This window comes from Rosa rugosa, chromosome 5, assembly GCF_958449725.1.
Source record: "Rosa rugosa chromosome 5, drRosRugo1.1, whole genome shotgun sequence".
NCBI classification, from domain to species: Eukaryota; Viridiplantae; Streptophyta; class Magnoliopsida; order Rosales; family Rosaceae; genus Rosa; species Rosa rugosa.
In genome coordinates this window covers 1043336-1063991 of record NC_084824.1, presented here as the reverse complement: position 1 = coordinate 1063991, position 20656 = coordinate 1043336, and the positions used below count along the sequence as shown (strand labels likewise).

Below are 20656 nucleotides of genomic sequence, written 5' to 3'. Positions count from 1 at the left end.
CTCCTCAAGGCTGGCAATAGTTTTGTCTCGGCCCAAGTGCCCACTCAATCCCCCTCCATGCATATCTCTGATCAGTTTCTCCCTCAATGAAGAACTAGGGATACATAGCCGGTTGCCCTTGAATAGATATCCTTCATTCTCATAAAAATCTGCAACTGCATTATTGTTGCTGCACTTGGCCCAAATCTCCTTGAAATCAACATCTTCCTCATACAACTCCTTCAAGAGATCAAACCCCACAATCTCCTGAGCTAAAGTGACCAGCAAGGAAGCCCTCCTACTCAAAGCATCTGCAACCCGGTTAAGAGTACCAGATTTATGCTGAATCACAAAAGGAAATTTCTGCAGAAAACTTACCCACCTTGCATGCATCTTATTCACAGTTTTCTGGCTATTAAGGTACTTCAAGGCCTGATGATCAGTGAACAGTACAAACTCCCTCTGAATCAGGTAGTGCTCCCATTGCCTCAATGCCCGGAACACTGCATAGAATTCTTGGTCATAAGTACTCCACTTCTGACGAGCTTCATTCAGCTTTTCACTAAAGAATGCTACTGGTTTCTTCTCTTGTGACAACACAGCACCTACCCCCACGCCACTAGCATCACATTCAACCTCAAATACCTTGTCAAAATTAGGAAGAGCAAGAACTGGTGCAGTACAAAGTTTCTCCTTGATTAGGGCAAAACTTTTCTCTTGTTCCTCTCCCCATTGGAATTTGCCTTTCTTCAAACATTCAGTAATAGGGGCAGTAATGGTACTGAAATTTTTCACAAACCTCCTGTAGAAAGTAGCTAAACCATGAAAGCTCCGCACCTCAGAAATTGTTTTTGGAGCTGGCCATTCTCTTATTGCTCGCACTTTCTCTTCATCAACTTGAATGCCTTCTTCTCCGACCACAAATCCTAAAAATAACAGTTTGTTGGCACAGAAAGTACACTTCTTCAGGTTAATGTACAGTTTATTTTCCTGTAAAGCTCCCAAAACCTGTCTCAAATGTACCAGATGTTCTTCTTTGGTCCTGCTATAGATTAATATATCATCAAAATAGACCACGACAAAGGAACCCATAAAAGGACGAAGAACCTGGTTCATAAGCCTCATAAAAGTGCTGGGTGCATTAGACAACCCGAATGGCATAACCAGCCATTCGAACAAACCATCCTTGCTCTTAAAAGCTGTCTTCCACTCATCTCCTGGCTTGATTCGAATCTGGTGGTAACCACTTCGAAGATCTATCTTGGTAAACACTTTGGAGCCCTCCAGTTCATCAAGCATGTATTCCAAACGAGGGATGGGAAACCTGTACTTCACAGTTATCTTATTTATGGCCCTGCTATCAACACACATCCGCCATTGATTGCCCTTCTTAGGAACAAGTAGGACTGGAACTGCACAAGGACTCATACTTTCACGAATGAACCCCTTTTTCAACAAGTCTTCAATCTGCTCCCTCAAAATCTCATTCTCCTTGGGACTCATTCGGTAATGTGGCAGATTTGGCAAACTAGCTCCAGGAACCAAATCAATCTGATGTTGAATGTCCCTCATAGGCGGTAGTTCGTCGGGCAACTCATCTGAAATCAACTCTTTAAACTCTCCCAACATATTCTGCACTTCCTTAGGGATCACCACATCTTCCTTTTCTGCCGCTAACAACCCTTTTATCACCACTGGGCAGAAAACTTCAGATTCTTTAAAAGCCTCCTCCATCTCAAATTCACTGCTAGACAAGGTCAGGAAACTCTCCCCTTTCTTTCCACCTGATTTCTCAAATTGACATACAGCAGCCATAGCAATTTTATGACTATGCCACATAAACATCATCACATTATCTTTGCCTTTATAAATCACATCCACATCATATTGCCATGGTCGTCCAAATAGAATATGACAAGCATCCATATCAATAATATCACACAGAACTTCATCTTTATAATGCTTACCAATGGATACCGGTACTTTGCAGGAATCAGTAACTCGAACTTGTGGGCCTTTCTTGACCCAACCAAGGGAATAAGGTGCTTCATGAGGCTGCGTAGGTAACTGCAAGTATTCCACCAGCTTCTTGGCTACAAAGTTTTCACAGCTCCTATTATCCACAATCAAATTGCACACTTTATTATTGATGGAACAAAATGATCTGAAAATATTGCGTCGCTGCCCATCTTCTTTAGGACATAATAAGACCCGCTGCAGCACAATATTAACCCTTTCAGGAGACTCCTCCTCAGCAAACTCAGCCCCATCATAATCGTCACCTCTTCCTTCTTCTTCTTCTTCATCTTCGTCACATTCACCTATAAGAGCAGTTTGTCTCCTCTCAGGACACACATTAGATCTATGCCCAGGCTTGTTGCATCGATAACAGACATCTGTTGTAGGTCTAGCATAAGGATTATTAAACCTCTGGTTCGGGGTCCTGTTTTGAGCACCACTAGAACTGTTAGAACTGCCAACCCCTTTAAAAGGAGGATTGGAAGCCCTAAAAGTGTTTTCTGTTTTCTGCAGTGTGGTTTTACCCTTGTCAGTTGAGGAGTTAACCAAATCTGCGCTCCTTTGGTAGTTATATCTTTGGAAAGAAGAAGCTCGTGAAGGCTTTTCTAACAACTCTGCCTTCAATGCTAGGTTTGAAGCTTCGGCCATAGTATGAACAGTTTGTAACCCAATTTTATCCTGAATAGAAGGCTTCAGCCCACTGATATAGCGAGCCACCTTCTGGCCTTCAGATTCTCCTAGTTCGTTACGCTCTGAGTAGCATAAGAACTCAGCTGTGTAGTCAGCCACTGTCCTAGTTCCCTGGACACATTCGATATACAACCTGTATAGAATCTGCTCATAATCATCTGGCAAGAATCTCTCCATCATTAACTGCTTCATTCTTCGCCATGTTCTAACACCCTGCTTCCTCTGTTTCTGTCGAGTGCTCTGCAACTTATCCCACCATACTGCAGCAGTACTCTTCAATCTCCAGGCAACATGCTTAACCTGCTTGTGTTCAGGCACTTCCATAATCTCAAAGAATCTGTCCACCTGAAGCTGCCAATCCAGATAATCTTCTACACCCAAGTTGCCCGAAAAGAATGGAATTTCGGCCTTGACTTTGTAATCCTGGTCAGCTTGTCCCTGTTGTTCATATTGCAAAATTTCTTCTTCAGGCTCAGATTCTGAAGTATTAACAACAATTTCACCACGTGGAGCCCTAACTCGCTGGCCTCCTTCCCCGCCTCTATTCCGATTATTGTTGTTGTTGTTGTTGTTGTTGTTCCTCTCACCCAACAATCCACAAATTTCTCCGATCTGATTATTCATGGAATTGATGGCAGCGGTAAACGCTGCTGTAAGAGCTTCGATATCTGATTTCGTGACTTCACCCATTGCTACTAAGGTCAATAAAAGAGACAGGGAAGACCTGCTTTGATACCACCTGACGCAGTCGGAATGATCGGATTGATAAACTAGGTTTACCAGCAATAAACCTAAGCAAAGATTCTGGAGTCCACCAGAGATAAAAAGAGAATACTCTCAAATTTTATTGATAAAAGATAATAGATAGGTTATGCAGCCGCTTGCGGCTGTATAAATAAGATAAAAGTAACCCTAGGGCGACTAACAATGAAACCCTAAAGCCCATGGGTAAAAAGAAAACAACCAAAAAATAATTAGGAAAACCAAAAAGCCGAAAATTAGAAAAATGCAGTTTTGAGGCCCTAAACGATCCCAAAAGCCCGAAAAATGCTACAGCTCATAGCAAAGCGATGAGTCTTGCTCGTGGCGCGATTCCCTTTCCGGAAAGGTAAGGTACGTCCCAATCGGACTCCGAGCTGTTTCGCGTCTACTAGTCACTTTTCGTTTTCCTCCTTTAGCACGATCCAATTGTTCTTCAAATTGGGCTGCCATCCATTCTGCATCATATTAAGTTGAGATTTGTGTAATGTGAATTGGAAGATGTTGTGATTTGGGGAGCAGGATGGCTCCAGGAGAATTAGGATGGATTGCTGAGAAGTGTAAATGTCTTTCTACAAGTCTTGGGTAGTCCATTTTTAGGGGAAGTTCCGCCAAATTTTTGGTAGAATTTCTTCTAAGGTGGGCCCCGCAGGGCTACTTCGGATTTCAGAGTGAAATTCGGGGCGGGTCTTGTCAGGGGTTGTTTGATTATAAATGAGATCACACAAGTACAGATAATATATTGTAATTTCCCCTTTAGGCTATATCCAATAGAATGATCGAAAACTTCAAACAAAAAGGGAAATTTCTATAATACATACCCGTATCTCATACACACATTTATAAATGTGACAACAAATTTGTTGTCAGAGTAGTAATGTTGAGTCATATTTTGTGTAATCTTAGTTCTAATAATGGTAATTACACCACTTACGACCTTGTTACAAGTTTTTGAATAAATTTGTTGTCAATGTTGTAATTTTTATTTAATTATATGTAAATAGTGTAAATGAATATGGTAATTTTATTCTCAATATTGTAATTTTAATTCAAATAATTATAATTTTTGTTCAAATATATGTAAAATGAGTATATGATAAACATCACAGTAACATAGTTTGTCTCAACAAAAAGAAAAGAGAAACTGAGATAAATATATTTGGTTAAGATGCTTTGCTTTCACAAGGGGAAAAGGGTAACAGTATGAACTATAAGGTTAAAATCTTCAATGTCGGTAGCTACAAGTCAAAAATGTGGGTGGGGTCCTTTTCATGATCCTCACTTTTAATATCTTTGTGTTATCTTATCTTCTAAAGGTAGATTTTCCATGAGACAAAAAAAACAGAGGTAGATTTTCATTGCTGGTGTAAACCCCTTTTCCATTTTATGTACGTGTACGGTTCTGTAATATGCTTTAGGTTCATGATCATGTTCTCATTAGGTATTTGAGTACCTTTGGTTTTATAACCATGTTCTCATTAGCTACATGTCTGATGTCTCGTTACTTTTTTGGATATTTTTCTCCCTTTTTCCATAAACTATTGTTATCTCAAATTCTATCCTTCACAAATGTGAGCAGTCAATACCAGTATTACTTTTGCCAAAAAAAAAAAAAAAAAAAAAAAAAAACCAGTATTACATTGGTTGATGCGGATATCCCTAGTTTGACACCATGCTACCCATTCTATGATTGAGCAAACTGGGCAAAATGAGTCAGCACAGTACTTAATTCAATAATTTACTGGTTTTGGCAGCTTGAAACGTCACAAACGTGTGGCTGGCTAGAATTAAAAAAAGCAGAAAGCAGTAGTACTACTGTACTAGTGCAGAACTGCAGACCATACCCTACTCGCCATGACTCATCCCCAGCTCCTCCCGTCCTTTTTACCTTTAGTTTTCTCGATCTTTCTGATGACTCAGCTAGCTTATTCAGTGCACAGGTCTATGCCTCTATATAAGGGCCGGTAAGCTTGCATTGTAATCTCATCTCATCCTCAACCCACTCATACACACCCACATAGCTAGATAAGAAGAAGATAAGATATGGAGGGTTTCATGCGTATGTTTTCAACTTTCTTCGTCGCTATCCTGCTCCTGGTGGCTACTGGTATTATTATTATCTACTTCCTTCTGATATTTGCTTACTGTTTTAATCTCTTTTACTAGATATACATGAACTTTTTGTATGAATACTAATGTGTGTGTGTTTAAAATGTAGGGATGGGGCCGAATGCAATGGTCGCTGAGGCCAGAACTTGTGAGACTCTGAGCCACAAGTTCAAGGGAACTTGCGTGAGAGAGAGCAACTGCGCATCTGTTTGCCAAACTGAGGGCTTCAGTGGAGGCGACTGCCGTGGTCTTCGCCGCAGATGCTTCTGCACCAAACATTGTTAATGAGTAATATATTAGTAGTATAAGTCATCACTCTCGGGTAGCTAGATCTGTTGGGAGGACTGATCCATCGGTCAGTCGACGTACCGCACGTACGTGTTTAGAATAAATGGTGTTTTAAGTTTGATGATCTATATGTTACCTGGATTTGTGTATGATTGTAATGCTGCGTATTTATATTGCAGTTTTTTCTTCTTAAGGTCTTTGATTTAGCAGACATTTTGTGTATGCATCTTTCGTTTTAGCAATGTAGCGAAACAATTACTAATAACGATACTAAATGTGCTTCAAATCACAAGAGTTGATTGTAGAACAAAATATAGACATGTTTATGGAGGATATAATGTGATCCTCAGAGCCATCTCAAAAATTTTAAGACCCTTTTCGAGATAAAAAAAAATTACCTACTAACATCAATTGTAGTTTCTTTGTTATAATCATATCATCGTTATAAAACGAGCTTAGTAACATAAATTTTTGTTAGTTCTAAAAAAGCTTCTTATCTTATTTTTATTTTCTTGAAAAGAACAATGAAACTAACTAAGATAAATTTTAGTAGGATTCGGCTCCTCTAAAGTGAGGAGACTGAATTTACTTCAATTTCATAAAATCTAGACTCTTTGTCTAATTTAAGGGTTCTGAAACTCGACACATCAATCTTCCACTAATTTTCAGTTTTTCATTTAAACTCCGTTAACTTGGCTGTTAACTATCGTTAACTCGACGCAAAGAAAAAAAAAATGCCAATCCTCCACCATGGCCCTTGTGCATGGTATATATCTTCCGACAAAAAATACAGAAAGAAATAAAATGCCAATCACGTGCATGGCCCTTGTTCTGCTACATATTGTATGAGCAAAATTCAATTTGGGGCCATACAATTTTGGCGCCCTGTTCTGGTGTACAACCCGTGTATATATGTCAGAACAAGGAGCCAAAAAATTAGTGCACAGTCAAAGCCAGCTCGGGCTAAAGTATCGTATTAGAAGAGAGGGTGATGAGAATTCGTGAATTCTGAGTGAGGTAAATGAGCACATTCATCATAAGAATAATGAAATAGCGTTTTTAACCATGTTCTCATTAGGTATATGTTGGATGGAGTTGATTTCATGATCATAACCCTTTCCTTACTTTCTTGGTTATATTTCTTTCCAATTCCCATTTTACCATAAGCTAGCTATTCACTTTAATATATTTAAGGACTCTCTAAAAAAGAGTCATTTATTTAGTAATCATTGTAAGTCGTATACAAGGAAACTAGAAACGTGTCTATTTAACCACGTGGTGTGGTGTGTTGGTCGAGCGGCCTAGTCTGGAACCCCCAGGTCTAGCGTTCGAATCCCAGCTCCACCCTCTGGCCAGCAGATTTGAGGGACCTAGGTTGATTAAACACCAAGGTTCGTGCGTCTGCGGTGCAGTGATTAGTCCGGCTATGCTGGAATACACTGCATGAGGGTGTGTGTGTGGTTACTACTGTCGTCCAAACCTTAAAAAAAAAAAACGTGTATTTAATTTTCCTGCTAGGAAACTTATAATCGTATCCTTAAAGGTCCAAAGTAAGTGTCCTCATATCTAATAGACACTACAAGAAATCTTAACTTTTGCAACGGGTTTATATGCAAAGAACCAAAAATTCCTTGTATTTGGTGTGATTAAGCAAAGAATGTTACCGTTCCTTGTATTTGTTTGAGATAATATACAAAGATGTTTCAAAACCATATCATGTCAAACCTTCAGACAATAAGTACCATGAGATTATTGCAGTTAATGTAGAAAGAGAACATAAGCCAACGAGCAGCAACCAATCTAACTCCAGTGGTACACGTTTAAGTATTGAATCATGTTATTTGCTTTTATTTATTCATAATTTTAATTTTGTTTTTTAGGAGAAGATGGAGGCTGAGAGGAATGCTCTTATAGAGAAGTTGTACCGAGAGGCACCCAAGGGTACTCCACATGATTCTATCAAACTGAATTTGGAAGCAGAGTTTCCAATAATGGCTAAGGAGCTCGGGAGGAAGGGTAGGATGATCCATGGCATTGGTAACGTCCCTTACATACATTCTAATACACACAGAGTATCTGCATGTGCTAGCACCAATTCTGAGGTACTTGAATTACGTGCTCTTATCAACCAACTTAACTTCAACATGCTCAGTATGAAGGAACAAAATGGACACTTAAAGTCTCAAGGGGAAAGTTTATTAAGGCAATCTCCTGGACAGATGAGTGAGGATGACTTCCCCCACCCTAGCACCAACTTCTAAGACTTTGCTTCAGTAGTTTGGGTGAGCATTTGCTGGACTTTTGGTTTGATGTCCCTTTTTGTGCAGTTATAGCTTTTTACCTTGATTATCGTATTATTGTCCAGCAATACTCAAGTAAATCCAATGTGTCCCTTTTGAGTAATGCAAGCTGACACATAACTAGGATGAAGATCGGAACTTTGGTGGATTTACTTGAGTTTTGACCTTCAGCCTCACTCGAACATATATGACATCTAAATTAGATTAGTGTAGCTAGTATAGGCTATGCAACTTCTAACTTTTCATGTACAAGTGAACAAATTGATTATATATGAAGCAGTTGTTTATATCTAATCTTCTTATAAACACTAGTGTACGTGGTAAAGCTTAGCTTAAACTTTTAATGTAGCATACGAAGAATTTCTTTTATAATCAATTTATTTTGTATTATTTTATTTTTCTATTGGCTAAAAAATCAATTTATATTTAATTAAAAAAATTTATTCAAGGAATGCATGTTCACAAATTCCTTGCAATAGCTTCCTCAAAAGCAAATGCAAAGACTAATATACAAAGAAATTTCCTTGTATTTGTTATTTCCAGACTTATATTACTATGAAAATGCAAGGAAATTCTTTGTATATTAGTCTTTGCATTTGGGGAAGTAATGAAAATTCCTTGCAAAAGGTTTAATGCAAGGACTAATATGCAAGGTGGTTATCCTTACATAATGATAAAGGCAAGGACAAATTCCTTACAAATGGGTGTCCAAGATGCAAGGAATTTTATATCGTTGTATTTTCTCTTTTACAAGGGCATCTTTGCAAGGACCCTAGCAACGAATTTATTCCTTGCAATTGGTGTTATGCAAGGAATTTTCACTCTTTTGCAAAGAAAAAATTCCTTGCAAAAGACCATTTTTCTTGTAGTGAGAGGACGTACACATTCTCTTTATTACCTTATTAGAACACAAAAATTGTGTCCTGAAAACAGAAAAAGAAGTGTCATCCTAGGACACATAAACCGTGTCCTTAAATGTTGAAAACCATCTAAAAAATATATACATCGCAAGTATTTTTTTTTTTTTTTTGAAAGGGGTTTGGAACCCAGCCTAACTGGGAACTCAGCCCCACACCCGGTTCCATTTATTGAATTTAAAACTTGCATCGGGGGAGGGGGGGGGGGGGACATATAACCTGAACCCCGAGCAACATAAGTACTATTACAATAATCGTTATAGAGAACATCCTGAATAATAGCAGGAGTTTCCTCTAACCACACATCATCAATATAAAACAAACTAGCTAGGTGTGCAAGCCTATCTGCAACACAATTAGCTTCACGGTAGATATGACGAATCCTAACAGATTGAAAAGAAGACATATAATCCTTACAATCATCTAGAATCCGACTTACCTCCGAGAAATTCTTCTCTCCGCTATTAAGTGCAGCAACTAGAATGGCAGAGTCGCTTTCAATTTCAATTTCAGGCCAACCCTGATGAATACTAAGAAGTAAACCAGCTCTGCACGCCTCAGCTTCCATATTGAGGACTGAGTGTGCATGTAGAAAAGACCTAGCCAAAGCAGCAATACCCATGCCAACATCATCCCTGACTACTACACCAATGCCTCCACAACCCACATCCGCTCTAAACGCTCCATCCACATTTATCTTCAATCTCCCACTAGGAGGACACTGCCATTTCATGGGTACCCTCTTCTTCTTACTCACAACCTTTGGATGGTACTTCTGGAACTCAGCAAGGTGACTCACAGCCCACTCATTCAGCATCATCGGTTGGAAGACATCAAAAGCAAGTATTCTTAAAAGCACCAAAAGTAATATATTAGTCATCAAAATACACTATTACAATATGCATATAGAATAAGACCGATCTAAGGAGAATCAACTACAAAATAAAATTAAAAAGTATTATATAACAACTATACTAATTTTCTCATCATTAATTAGGTCTGTTATCAACCTTAAATGCATCCAAAGTTGCAAGAACTCCAATGATTTGTCCTTGACTAAACAAACAAGCCAATAAACAAAAATTTAGATAATTAATACAATGTACGTATCTGCTATAAGATTTCTGTTATATACCTAGAAGCCAAAACTAAAGCCATCTGATCTGCAATTCAGTTACATTGTCAATACATTTGCGCGCAGCTCTCTACAATAGCTAATAATAGAGATCTGTCATGCATGCATATTATTGGCACCTTTCATCATATTATTTAAGCAAAAAGAAATGCATGAGTTAAACATTTTTCCTTTGATACTAATAATATGATCAACATCCTTACTTTAACCTACTGAGACAATATATAAGACAACATATAATATTAAAGAGGGAAAAATTCACCAACGGTGTCTGGACACTTAGGGGACTTTCAGAATGATACCTGAACTTACAAAGTTATCAATGTGATACCTGAACTCATTTTTTCGTATCAACATCGTACCTATGACCAATTTCTGTAACGGCTCCGTGACGGAAATTGGTCATAGGTACGATATTGATACGAAAAAATGAGTCTAGGTATCACATTGATAACTTTGTAAGTTCAGGTATCATTTGGAAAGTCCCCTAAGTGTCCAGACACCGTTGGTGAATTTTTCCCTATTAAAGAATAAGGAAAACTGAAATTATATACAAACTAATAGGTTACGTATTAAAATTCTTGTCAGGTGTAGCTAAAACAGAGAACAAGACTATATATATACCTTTTAAATGGACATATATGCAGTATATGCATGGTCTTTCCAGAGGATTTTTGTATCTACTCTCTGTGAGTCCCTGAAATTCTGAAGTTAACATAGGCAATTAAGGTAGTTTGGCATAATCTATCATAGCTAGGCGCATGACATAATCCATCATAAATACATGTAACCTCATATCCTATCCTTTACAAATGTGAGCAGGGAATACTAGTTGTAAGGTTGATCATGATGCGGATATCCCTAGTGCGAGAAGCCGAGAAGCGTCAGAACACCATGGTGCTTATGTATGATTTAGCGAACTGATCGAGTCTGCAAAGTACTTGATTTAGTAAGTATACTATTGGCTGGCTATGATCTAAAAAGAAAAAAGCTAATGCCAAACCCTACTAGCTAGCTAGTGACTAATAGGGTTAGTAAAACTTAAAAGGCAAACTTAAAACTAGCTGACGTACTATTCGACCTCTTAAGTTTATCCATCATTCTGATAATATAGCTTCAGTACACAGCTTTGTAAGGGCTGGTGAGGTTGTAGTGTAATCTCATCTCATTCTCAACACACACACACATAGATAACAAGAAGAATAGAAGATATATATGGAGGTTGCATGGGCATGTTTTCGACTCTCTTAGTGCTCCTCCGTGTGGAGGGTTGCATGGGCCGGGCCTGTTTTTGACTCTCTCGGTGGCCATCCTCCTGTTGGCTACTGGTATTAATATAAGCACATATCCTTCTGAGATTTATTACGTCTTACATACTATTTTGATCTTAATTTCTATATGTACATGAACTTGTAGTTCGAAATTGAATATTACTAATGTGTGTACATACATGTGTTACATGCAGGGACGGAGACAAATGCAATGGTTGCTAAGGTTGCGACTGATGAGTCTCTGGGCAGCACGTTCATTCGAACTTGCTTTAGCTAGGGATAGCGACTGTGCCGCTGTTTGCCGAACGGAGGGCTTCATCACCAGAGGCGCCTGCCGTGGTCCTCGCCAGAGATGCAGCAACTAATTAATCACTCTCAACTAGCAGTGTTGGGAGGATGGATTGGCTGGTGAACATTGATGTATCCATTGGTGATTCGACGTACACGCTGTTTGAAACAAGTGGCCCAATTGTATGCAATGGGTTTGTGTTGTGATGTATGTTTTAAGTAAACTATATATATATGTAACAACTAATTAACAACGTCTTAATATCTATCTAATAGGGAGTCGTCAATTAATCCATCGATCGTCATTGAACTAAGTACAGTTTAAAATAGAAACGGTTTAGATAGAAAATGATGAATAAGTAGAAGGTCTAAGTTTAATTGTCATTCTCGTTCTAATTTTGCATAATTAAAATATTGTTCAAGTAAATTCAGAATATGTGTCTGGCCCAAACTCTAGGTTACTTGACCTAGTTGTAATAGAGTTTTGAATTTGAGATATTCTCGGAGATATTCATAGATATCCGATTAATTGTACGATTATCTTTCCTTGTACAACTCTGATTCTATGTCTTGTAATCCTCTATATAAAGAGGCATCTATTATCAATGAAAACACGACTCAATTCTCTCCTAATTTCAGTTTTCCTTAAACACGTTATCAGCATGAAGCTCTAACCCTGAAACCCTAAATTCGTAGCCTTCAAACCCTAGCCACCACCGCCCCATATATTGAAGCCCTTAATCCCAGGATTCTAGAACCGGCTGCTGAACCACCAGAACCGGCCGGAAAACCACCGAACCGGCCACCGGAAGTATCGAACCAGCCCTCCAACAAGAAAAAAAAAAAAAAGGGATCCCTGCACCGGTTCACCACCTTCCGGACCTCCGATTGCTACCAAATTTTGCCACCAACAGCGTCTCGATCCCAGGATCCAAGAACCGAAACAGAACTCTAAAAATCGGTCTAAAAGTTGCTAAGCCGGCCTGCAGAAAAACCGGCAAAAGAAAGAAAGAAAGAAAAAAAAGAAAAAAAAAAGGAAAAGAAGGAAGCCCAGAAGCCCACTGCCACGTCAGCACAGGGACTCACTGCCACGTCAGCATCAAGGACCCACTACCACGTCAGCTTCCAGGACCCACTGCTACGTCAGCATCCGGCCCCACTGTCACGTCAGCTTTGGACCACCTGCCACGTCAGCACAGGTCAACTCTGGTTGATCGTTTCCGGTCAACTTTCCGGTGACTTTTCTGGGCACTTTTCAGGCCATTTTTTCCCGGCGACTTTTTCCGGTCAAATTTCCCAGCAACCTATTTCGAGGTATTTTTTACTAAAAGTTCCCGTTTTTGAAGTTTTTATTTCTTTTCTCTTCTTTTTCTCGGGGACTTGCAAACTCCCTTCTTCTACCCCCCTTTCTTCATCATAGGGGAGACCTAATTAAGCTGAACTGTGGGGGTTCGTGCTCACTCCAAGCTTAGAGCTGGTTGAGATCTCCAAACTTAGAGTTTGTAGATAATTTATGATCGACCACTTACGTCATTGTTTCGATTTTATCCAATACCTCTTGGAATTGAATTTCTTGGAAGCGATTACGCTAAAAAAATTTATATGTTTTTGTGGTAGCTTTTTCGCTTCGAAACTAACCATTTTTCTTGTTCTCTTTCAGGATGAGTAACCTGAACAAATTTGACTTTGCTCTATTGGGAACAACTGGCTCTGGATATCACAGGTGGGTTCGTGATGTCCGCCAGCATCTCAAGGCCGATGGAATCCTGGATATGATTCTCGAGCCTAGCCAAGATGTGCTAACTGTTGAGCAAGCTCAAGCTTTGGAAGCAAATAGAGCAGCCTTAGAGGCAAATAAGACGAAAGCCATCATCCTAATGACTCGTCATATGGATGATTCGCTCCAGTACGAGTGTATGAATGAAGAAGACCCCAGAAGGCTATGGGTCTCACTTTTAGAAAGATTTGGCAACGTCCGTGACTCCCTGCTTCCTGACCTAGAAGTGAGATGGCATAGCCTCCGCTTATGTGATTTCAAGTCAGTTCTTGACTAAAACTCGGAAGCACTTCGCATTAAATCCTTAATGGAATTCTGTGGTAAAGAGATCACAAATGCGATGTTGATTGAGAAGACTCTCTCTACCTTCCCCATCTCTGCATTGATGGTTGCTAAGAACTATCGAATCGATGTTACTACAGGACAGATCACAAGGTTTCATAAGCTCATTGGAGCTATGAATGTCGCTGAAAAGCATGATAACATCCTTGTGAAGAACTATAATTTGAGATTCGTGGAAATAGAGCATATTCCGGAATCCAATTATAGTCGCCCCCCTAAGAGAGGGCGCCAAGAGCGAAACCCTAATCTTAGGGATACTTCTGGACGTTCTGGTCCATATAATCGCTCTACTTGGGAAGGTAATTAACCGCCAAAATAGGCGAACACGGAACCAAAGAGATAAACGTGGAAAGAGAAAGGGAGACAACGCCTCTGGCCATGTTGGTGGCGCCACCAACACTAAGAGCCATCTAAATGATGCTTTCAAAGCACCTCAATCAATGGAGTCTGAGCAAAGAGATGTATGTTCTCGATGTGGAGTATTCGGTCATTGGGCACATATTTGTAGAGCTCGTGAAGAAATTGTCACCGCCTACAAAGTATATTGTGAAGCAAGAGAAGCTCACTATGTGGAACAAGAAGATCATGAAGATGATCTAGAGTGAAGGGTTGAAGACTACACATCTGGCTGGGATCAATAGATTGCCAATTCTGTTTAAGTCTTTATTTTTCCAAGAGATGTAATAGGCAATTGCCATATACTTTGTAGTAAATGCCATTGGTTTAGTTTTTCTTCACATAGGCTCATCCAAAATGAGTATGATGTCTAGGAAGGTTTTGAGAGAAGTGGTACTTAAGCGAGCTTTGCTCCACCGACATCTCTCTACTCACCTGGTCATATTTATTTTGGAGTTACCGAAAGAAGTCAAACGATTACCTTTGTTTTGCATTAGCTAGCATTTGGATTAGATTCTCCTAATGGTTAAGAGACAATGATGTACTTCGTTGGCTTATGAATAAAAGTTTGAGTTCTTTTCATTATGACTTCATTTTGATTCTGAGCATATTACTTTTGTGACTACGATGGCTGGGTCAATTCAAGGACATGGAATAGCCAAAGTTCCACTTGCCAAATGGCACCTTGATTACTGTCACAGAAACTCTCTACGCTCATAGGGCAAATTGCACCTATGAATAGTCAACGGATACCATGCGAAAACGCATGTAGAGAACGGAAATGAGTTTCTTTGCAATACCTCTAATGATTGCGAACAAAGGCGTATCTTAGAGAAGTTTATGTGTCTCTCTAGTGGACTCTATGTCACTATTCGAGCAATTAAATCCAATAAAGTTATGAGAGAAGATCTCTTGGATTTAGACACATAATGACTTTGTCATGACAGGATAGGTCATCCGAGTCATGATGATCCGTCTACTAAAGACTTAACACGAACATCTATTCTTTCGAGCGAAACGAAGCATGAATCAAAAGTTGATTCCTGGACTAAGTGTGACCGTCGTTGCTGCCTCTGGCACTGCCGCCGTCCATTGTTTGTGATAGAGATCCCACATTTACAAGTTTATTTTGGGCAGAATTATTCAAGTTGCAGAGCACTGCTTTTAACTATAGTTCGGCATACCACCCGCAAATCTATTCTTTCGAGCGAAACGAAGCATGAATCAAAAGTTGATTCCTGGACTAAGTGTGACCGTCGTTGCTGCCTCTGGCACTGCCGCCGTCCATTGTTTGTGATAGAGATCCCACATTTACAAGTTTATTTTGGGCAGAATTATTCAAGTTGCAGGGCACTGCTTTTAACTATAGTTCGGCATACCACCCGCAAACTGACGGTCAAAGTGAAGTTGTAAACCGTACTGTTGAGATGTACTTGAGATGTTTTACAAGTTCCCAGCCAAAGGAATGGAGTAAGTGGTTGTCATGGGCTGAATACTGCTACAACACTAGTACCACCAGCCTAGGGCTGGCACAGTCCATATCCATGACTCCATGGATGGCGTCCATCATGGTGATGGTGCCCTAGGTGATGCTATAATCACCAACTTTGCTTCAAGTAGTGTTTCAGACGCTCAAGCCCAACCACAATCCTCATTGGTTGCTTCTAAAGCCTCTCGCTCGTTTACAAAGCCTGATCCTTAGGAAAATTTGGACTGAGACCGTCCTATGCAAAGGATATGATAATACTCACTCTGTTCTTACATAGAATCCATGGGGATTATGTGAACTGATTCAACCAACTTACGGACGTTTAAATATCTCATGATGATTGGTTGACACCAAACACGTTGGTCACGTGTTGTGCCATTGTCCACTTGTAATGTTGCTTATGCTACACTCCTAGCAAATATCATATGACAACGGGCTCACTCCCCGGATCATCCTGTTCCTTCAATTGAACTTGATTATGCTAGAGAGTTTACATCAAAGACTTTTGATGGTTATTGCAATGGGACTAATGTTGGACATCATATTCCCATGAACACACCCAAATGGTTTCGTGGAAACGACTACGATGGTAGTCCGGACATTAGTAATGCGCACCAATCTCCTTATATCCGCTTGGGGTGATGCAATATCTCATGCAGCTATGCTAATTCGTCTACGACCCACTGCCACTATCTATCTCTGCGTTACAGCTAGTGACTGGGTGCAAATATCGTACTTACGCATATTTGAGTGTGCCATTTATGTACCAATTGCGCCGCCACAGCGCTCTGTGATGGGTCCTTACAGACGAATGGGCAACTACGTTGGATTTGAGACTCCAACAATCGTCCGCCACTTAATGCCCTTGCAAGGCGATCTCCTTACTGCTAGATTTGAGGGTTGTCACTTTGATGAGACAGTCTTCCCGTCGTTAGGGGGAGATAAGAACACGGATGTTCAGTAGGAACGACAGAAATTGTCGTGGCCTGTCCCCACTATGTCTCATCTCGATCCCCGTTAAAGTGACGAGATCACACAAATATGCTGCAAACATGCTTGCAAGGAAGGACGTCCCTACGAGAGGATGTAGCGCCACCCTACACGGAGGTAGGCATGGCGCCAACGCCAAAGAGAGTGGCACTCTGGCGTTATAGGCCATGGCCCCAGCTAGGATGTGTGGGAGGCCCGCGAGTTCGAAGGATACTTTGGCACATTCCAATCCTTTGATCATCACTATGCCAAAAAATGCTTCAGACGACAGACCATATCTGTCGTCTGATGAAGTAAAAATCTGTTGTCTAAGTGGCTGCCGTCTCTAAGCCATTCAGACGACAGATATTCTCTGTCGTTTATAATCTACTCAGACGACAGATTCAGTTTAAGTTCTGTCGTCTGAAGTACCTAATATTGAAGAATCGGAGTCTATCTGTCGTCTGATACACTATACCACTACATATTAATGTTGTTGGAAATTCACTTCATCAACGGATTCAAAAAATAACTGTCGATGTAGTTAATGTAACATGACGGAGTTTTTTTTGTTTCTGTCGTTTGATTGAACCAATATTAAGCTTAGTTGATGCTTCTGTCGTCTGATTTGAAGAACAATGACAGTTATATGTTGACTGATTTGGTATGCAACAACATTTATACCATGAGTTATGTTGTTTGAGATTTGTTTGGACTACAGATAATTTTGATTCTTGTGGTTAGATTTGGTTTCCAACTACAGTTTTAGTTTTTTTATGTTGTTTGAATGTCACTTAGAGTATAGTCTTACTCAAATTTCTGTTGTCTGAAGCAGTATTCAATCTCATTTTTCTGTTGTTTGTTTGCACTTTCAACCATTGTTTTAGTTATGTTCTGTTGTTTGAAGTTGGTAGAAACAACATATCAACACCTACTTCTGTTGTCTGAGAGCAATTTGACCTCTACTTTTCTGTTGTTTGAACCTGCTAGAAACAACATATCAACACCTACTTCTGTTGTCTGAGAGCTATTTGAACTCTACTTTTCTGTTGTTTGAACGTGATAGAAACAACATATCAACACCTACTTCTGTTGTCTGAGAGCTATTTGAACTCTACTTTTCTGTTGTTTGAACGTGATAGAAACAACATATCAACACCTACTTCTGTTGTCTGAGAGCTATTTGAACTCTACTTTTCTGTTGTTTGAAAGTGATAGAAACAACATATCAATCACCTACTTCTGTTGTTTGAGAGCTCTTTGAACTCTACTTTTCTGTTGTTTGAACTTGATAGAAACAACAGATGATCATTTGTTTCTGTTGTTTCTATTTTCTTGATACAACATAAACCTGCATATATCTGTTGCCTTTCAACCATTTCAACATCAGTCATTTACAATCATCAAAACCATAAAATTGGACTAAAATCTGCATTGAAAATGATGGCTACGTTTCATTAATTGCATCAACATCATCCAAAATACAATCCATAGTTCCAAATCTAAACCTAGCCAGCAGTTACATAATGATCAAGAGAACCAAAAAACCATCTCATCGATCTCGATCATTTACCTAATATTGCACTAAGTCAAAAAGGACCTATAAGGTAAAGAAAGAGTAGCGAGGCAAAGCAACTGCATGCATAATTTAGGTTCATCAACACTTTCCATCAGTTATATATAAATGCACAAAAGCAGTTGCTGGTGCTACTCATCTACCTTAAACAGAACCAAAGTTAGAACTTCATAACATGATTTGCCCATTCAGCTCGAACCACATCAATATCCTTCTGTGTGTAAGCAAGATTTGATTTCCTTTCCCACTGAAACAAGCAAATGCAGCAAGTTATTATGATGCAAATGCAGCAAGTCCATTATAACTTGGTAGCAAACCTGAAATATGCCTATAATATGAACCTTATCATGTTGCATTTGCTTCTCAAAGTTACTTGCAGCAAGTCCAGTATCTTATTATGTTGCATTTGCTTCTCAAAGTTACTTGCAGCAAGTCCAGTAAATCAACCTTATTATGCCTATACTGGACTTGCTGCATTTGCTTCTCAAATTTACTGGACATAATAAGGTTCAGTAACTTTCAGTAACTGAAATATATATGCCTATATGCAGTTGATCATTCTTACCTTGGTAGCAAACTCCAAGTTCTTGTCCTCCACAATTTCTTTCATATAACGCATGACAAAATAACCACAAGTCTTAGAATCAGTTTGCTCCGGAATACCCTGAAAATTATAAATTAAGATTAACCATATGAGGAAGTACGACTTAATGGAGACTATAAAAATTCCAACCAACTTACAGCAAGATTCTTCCATTGGATTATTTTCCTTCCTTTCCTACCCTTTTGGGCATTGAAGATTTTAATAGAGCTTGAAAATGATGATCACAAAAATTATAATTAGCAAGCAGCAAGTTCAGTACATGAAGAAACAACATCAACTGATCAATATGGTAAAAAAAAAAAAAAATTGGGAAGTAGACTTACTTGTCGACAATACTTTTCCATTCACCAGCACAAAGTCGCCTTTTTAGCGGATCCATGAAATGCACGGCTTCTTCATCCGGGTTCACCACCGACAACATCCAATGAGCACTAAAGAAAAAGATGTAAAAATTATTTTTTGATAAGTCCATTACATCTATACATAGAAGCTATCAACAAGCAATATAACATGCCTAACATTGTAGTAATACTGATTACATACCCCGAGTTATATGGAACCAAAAATATTTGCCCCGGTTTCCCTAACATGTACCGATTTGACATAGACCGTGCCCGTTCAGTGGGATTTCCACACCCAATTATACCGGTGTGTGCAGGGTCCATAAAGCCAACCATATCAAGCATCTTAGACTTCTTCAGGACTCCATAAATGTAGCTACAAATAATATTGCAATATTAAAGGGCTAAATAAAAAAAAAAGGCTTCTGATTATGAAGATCAACCAGAGTATAGTCAATTACTGAAGATAAGAATAAGGTAATTGAAAACTGATATGTACCTCATGTAAAAAACAATGACTCCTCCAGATACTTCCAGCATGTTAGCCATGTTATAGATATCCCTTCTAAAGATGACTGCTTTCCTAGAATGGCCGAAAATTTCCCCACCAAATGTTGTGTGGATTGTGGCGCCATCCATCAATTCAGTCTTGGCCCACATACACAAGTCCTTTACTGGTAATGGCAGATTCGTCGGCAAGTTTTCCAGGTCTTCATTGTCATCATCAAATGAATCTCTGATTCTCTTCTTCGGATTAGCACGCTTTGTTATCTAATTTTGTAACGATAAGACTACATGTTATCAACCCTTTCCAATATTAACATATACTATATATATGAAACAAATTTGCATATTAATTGAACATGAATAAATAAAAGAAGAAGATGGACTATAAATGAATTAAGAATGAGTTACTTTCTGCTCAATGGGTTTAGGGGGTGCCTCTGGTGCAGGGATAACAACTAGCTTTCTTGGCCAAGCAACACAAGTCCCAATGGCGTCTCCGACAGTGACTATGTCAGCATCCTTCACTGGAAATGGTAGCAAGGCATCATGCACAATGGTTCCAATGACTGAGACAGCACATTGTCCTCTCCTAATGGAACCCCATGGATCTTCTGATTGCCTTCCTCAACATTAACTTGAATGACAGTACCATAAGCAACAATATTTTCGACCCTGTCTATTGCCAGTCCGCAGTCGTTCCCATCAACCTGCAGCTCCTATGTCAAACAATGAGCAGTTAATCATTCACTATATTAATTCCACATTTAGCAATGTTATTGTAGTTTCAGATAAAGACAGTCAAAGCAAAATGAATTTAAGGAGAACAGAGATAAATTAAGGCAAGAAAGGTGTTTACATTGTCAGAATTTTTCGAAGATATGTGGACTCTAACCTCCTCTT

At 39.2% G+C, this 20656-nt stretch overlaps 3 protein-coding genes across 3 annotated transcripts in view; 1 reads left to right on the top strand and 2 right to left on the bottom strand.

Annotated features, from left to right (window-relative positions):
• Window positions 1-5394: 5394 nt before the first annotated feature.
• Window positions 5395-6041, top strand: LOC133710019 (defensin Ec-AMP-D2-like). The gene is made up of 2 exons (XM_062135989.1): window positions 5395-5554; window positions 5666-6041. The coding sequence occupies exons 1-2, from the start codon at window positions 5491-5493 to the stop codon at window positions 5839-5841; spliced, it is 240 nt and encodes a 79-aa protein (XP_061991973.1). The 5' UTR covers window positions 5395-5490; the 3' UTR covers window positions 5842-6041.
• Window positions 6042-9038: 2997 nt separating this feature from the next.
• LOC133709052 (uncharacterized) lies at window positions 9039-9881 on the bottom strand. Its single transcript, XM_062134656.1, has 2 exons — window positions 9281-9881; window positions 9039-9067 (listed from the first exon to the last, which is right to left on the bottom strand). Exons 1-2 carry the CDS (start codon window positions 9879-9881, stop codon window positions 9039-9041), a joined length of 630 nt encoding a protein of 209 aa, XP_061990640.1.
• An 8460-nt stretch (window positions 9882-18341) lies between these two features.
• Window positions 18342-20656, bottom strand: part of LOC133709051 (uncharacterized) — a 3727-nt gene continuing 1412 nt past the window's right edge. The window contains exons 4-11 of the mRNA XM_062134655.1: window positions 20406-20472; window positions 20165-20322; window positions 19749-20020; window positions 19452-19625; window positions 19232-19339; window positions 19046-19115; window positions 18870-18968; window positions 18342-18551 (exon numbers count right to left, since the gene is read on the bottom strand). Coding sequence (XP_061990639.1) covers window positions 18465-18551; window positions 18870-18968; window positions 19046-19115; window positions 19232-19339; window positions 19452-19625; window positions 19749-20020; window positions 20165-20322; window positions 20406-20472 — 1035 coding nt within the window. The 3' untranslated portion in view covers window positions 18342-18464. The remainder of the gene's footprint in view (window positions 18552-18869; window positions 18969-19045; window positions 19116-19231; window positions 19340-19451; window positions 19626-19748; window positions 20021-20164; window positions 20323-20405; window positions 20473-20656) is intronic.

Excerpts from the sequence above, each read along its gene's own strand:
- LOC133709052 (XM_062134656.1), bottom strand. The coding sequence starts at position 9,881 with ATGATGCTGAATGAGTGGGCTGTGAGTCACCTTGCTGAGTTCCAGAAG. Across the intron at positions 9,068-9,280 it reads TTATGTTGCTCGGGGTTCAG|GACACAATTTTTGTGTTCTA; the intron begins GTTATATGTCCC and ends TTCTGTTTTCAG.
- LOC133710019 (XM_062135989.1), top strand. The coding sequence starts at position 5,491 with ATGGAGGGTTTCATGCGTATGTTTTCAACTTTCTTCGTCGCTATCCTG. Across the intron at positions 5,555-5,665 it reads CCTGCTCCTGGTGGCTACTG|GGATGGGGCCGAATGCAATG; the intron begins GTATTATTATTA and ends TTTAAAATGTAG.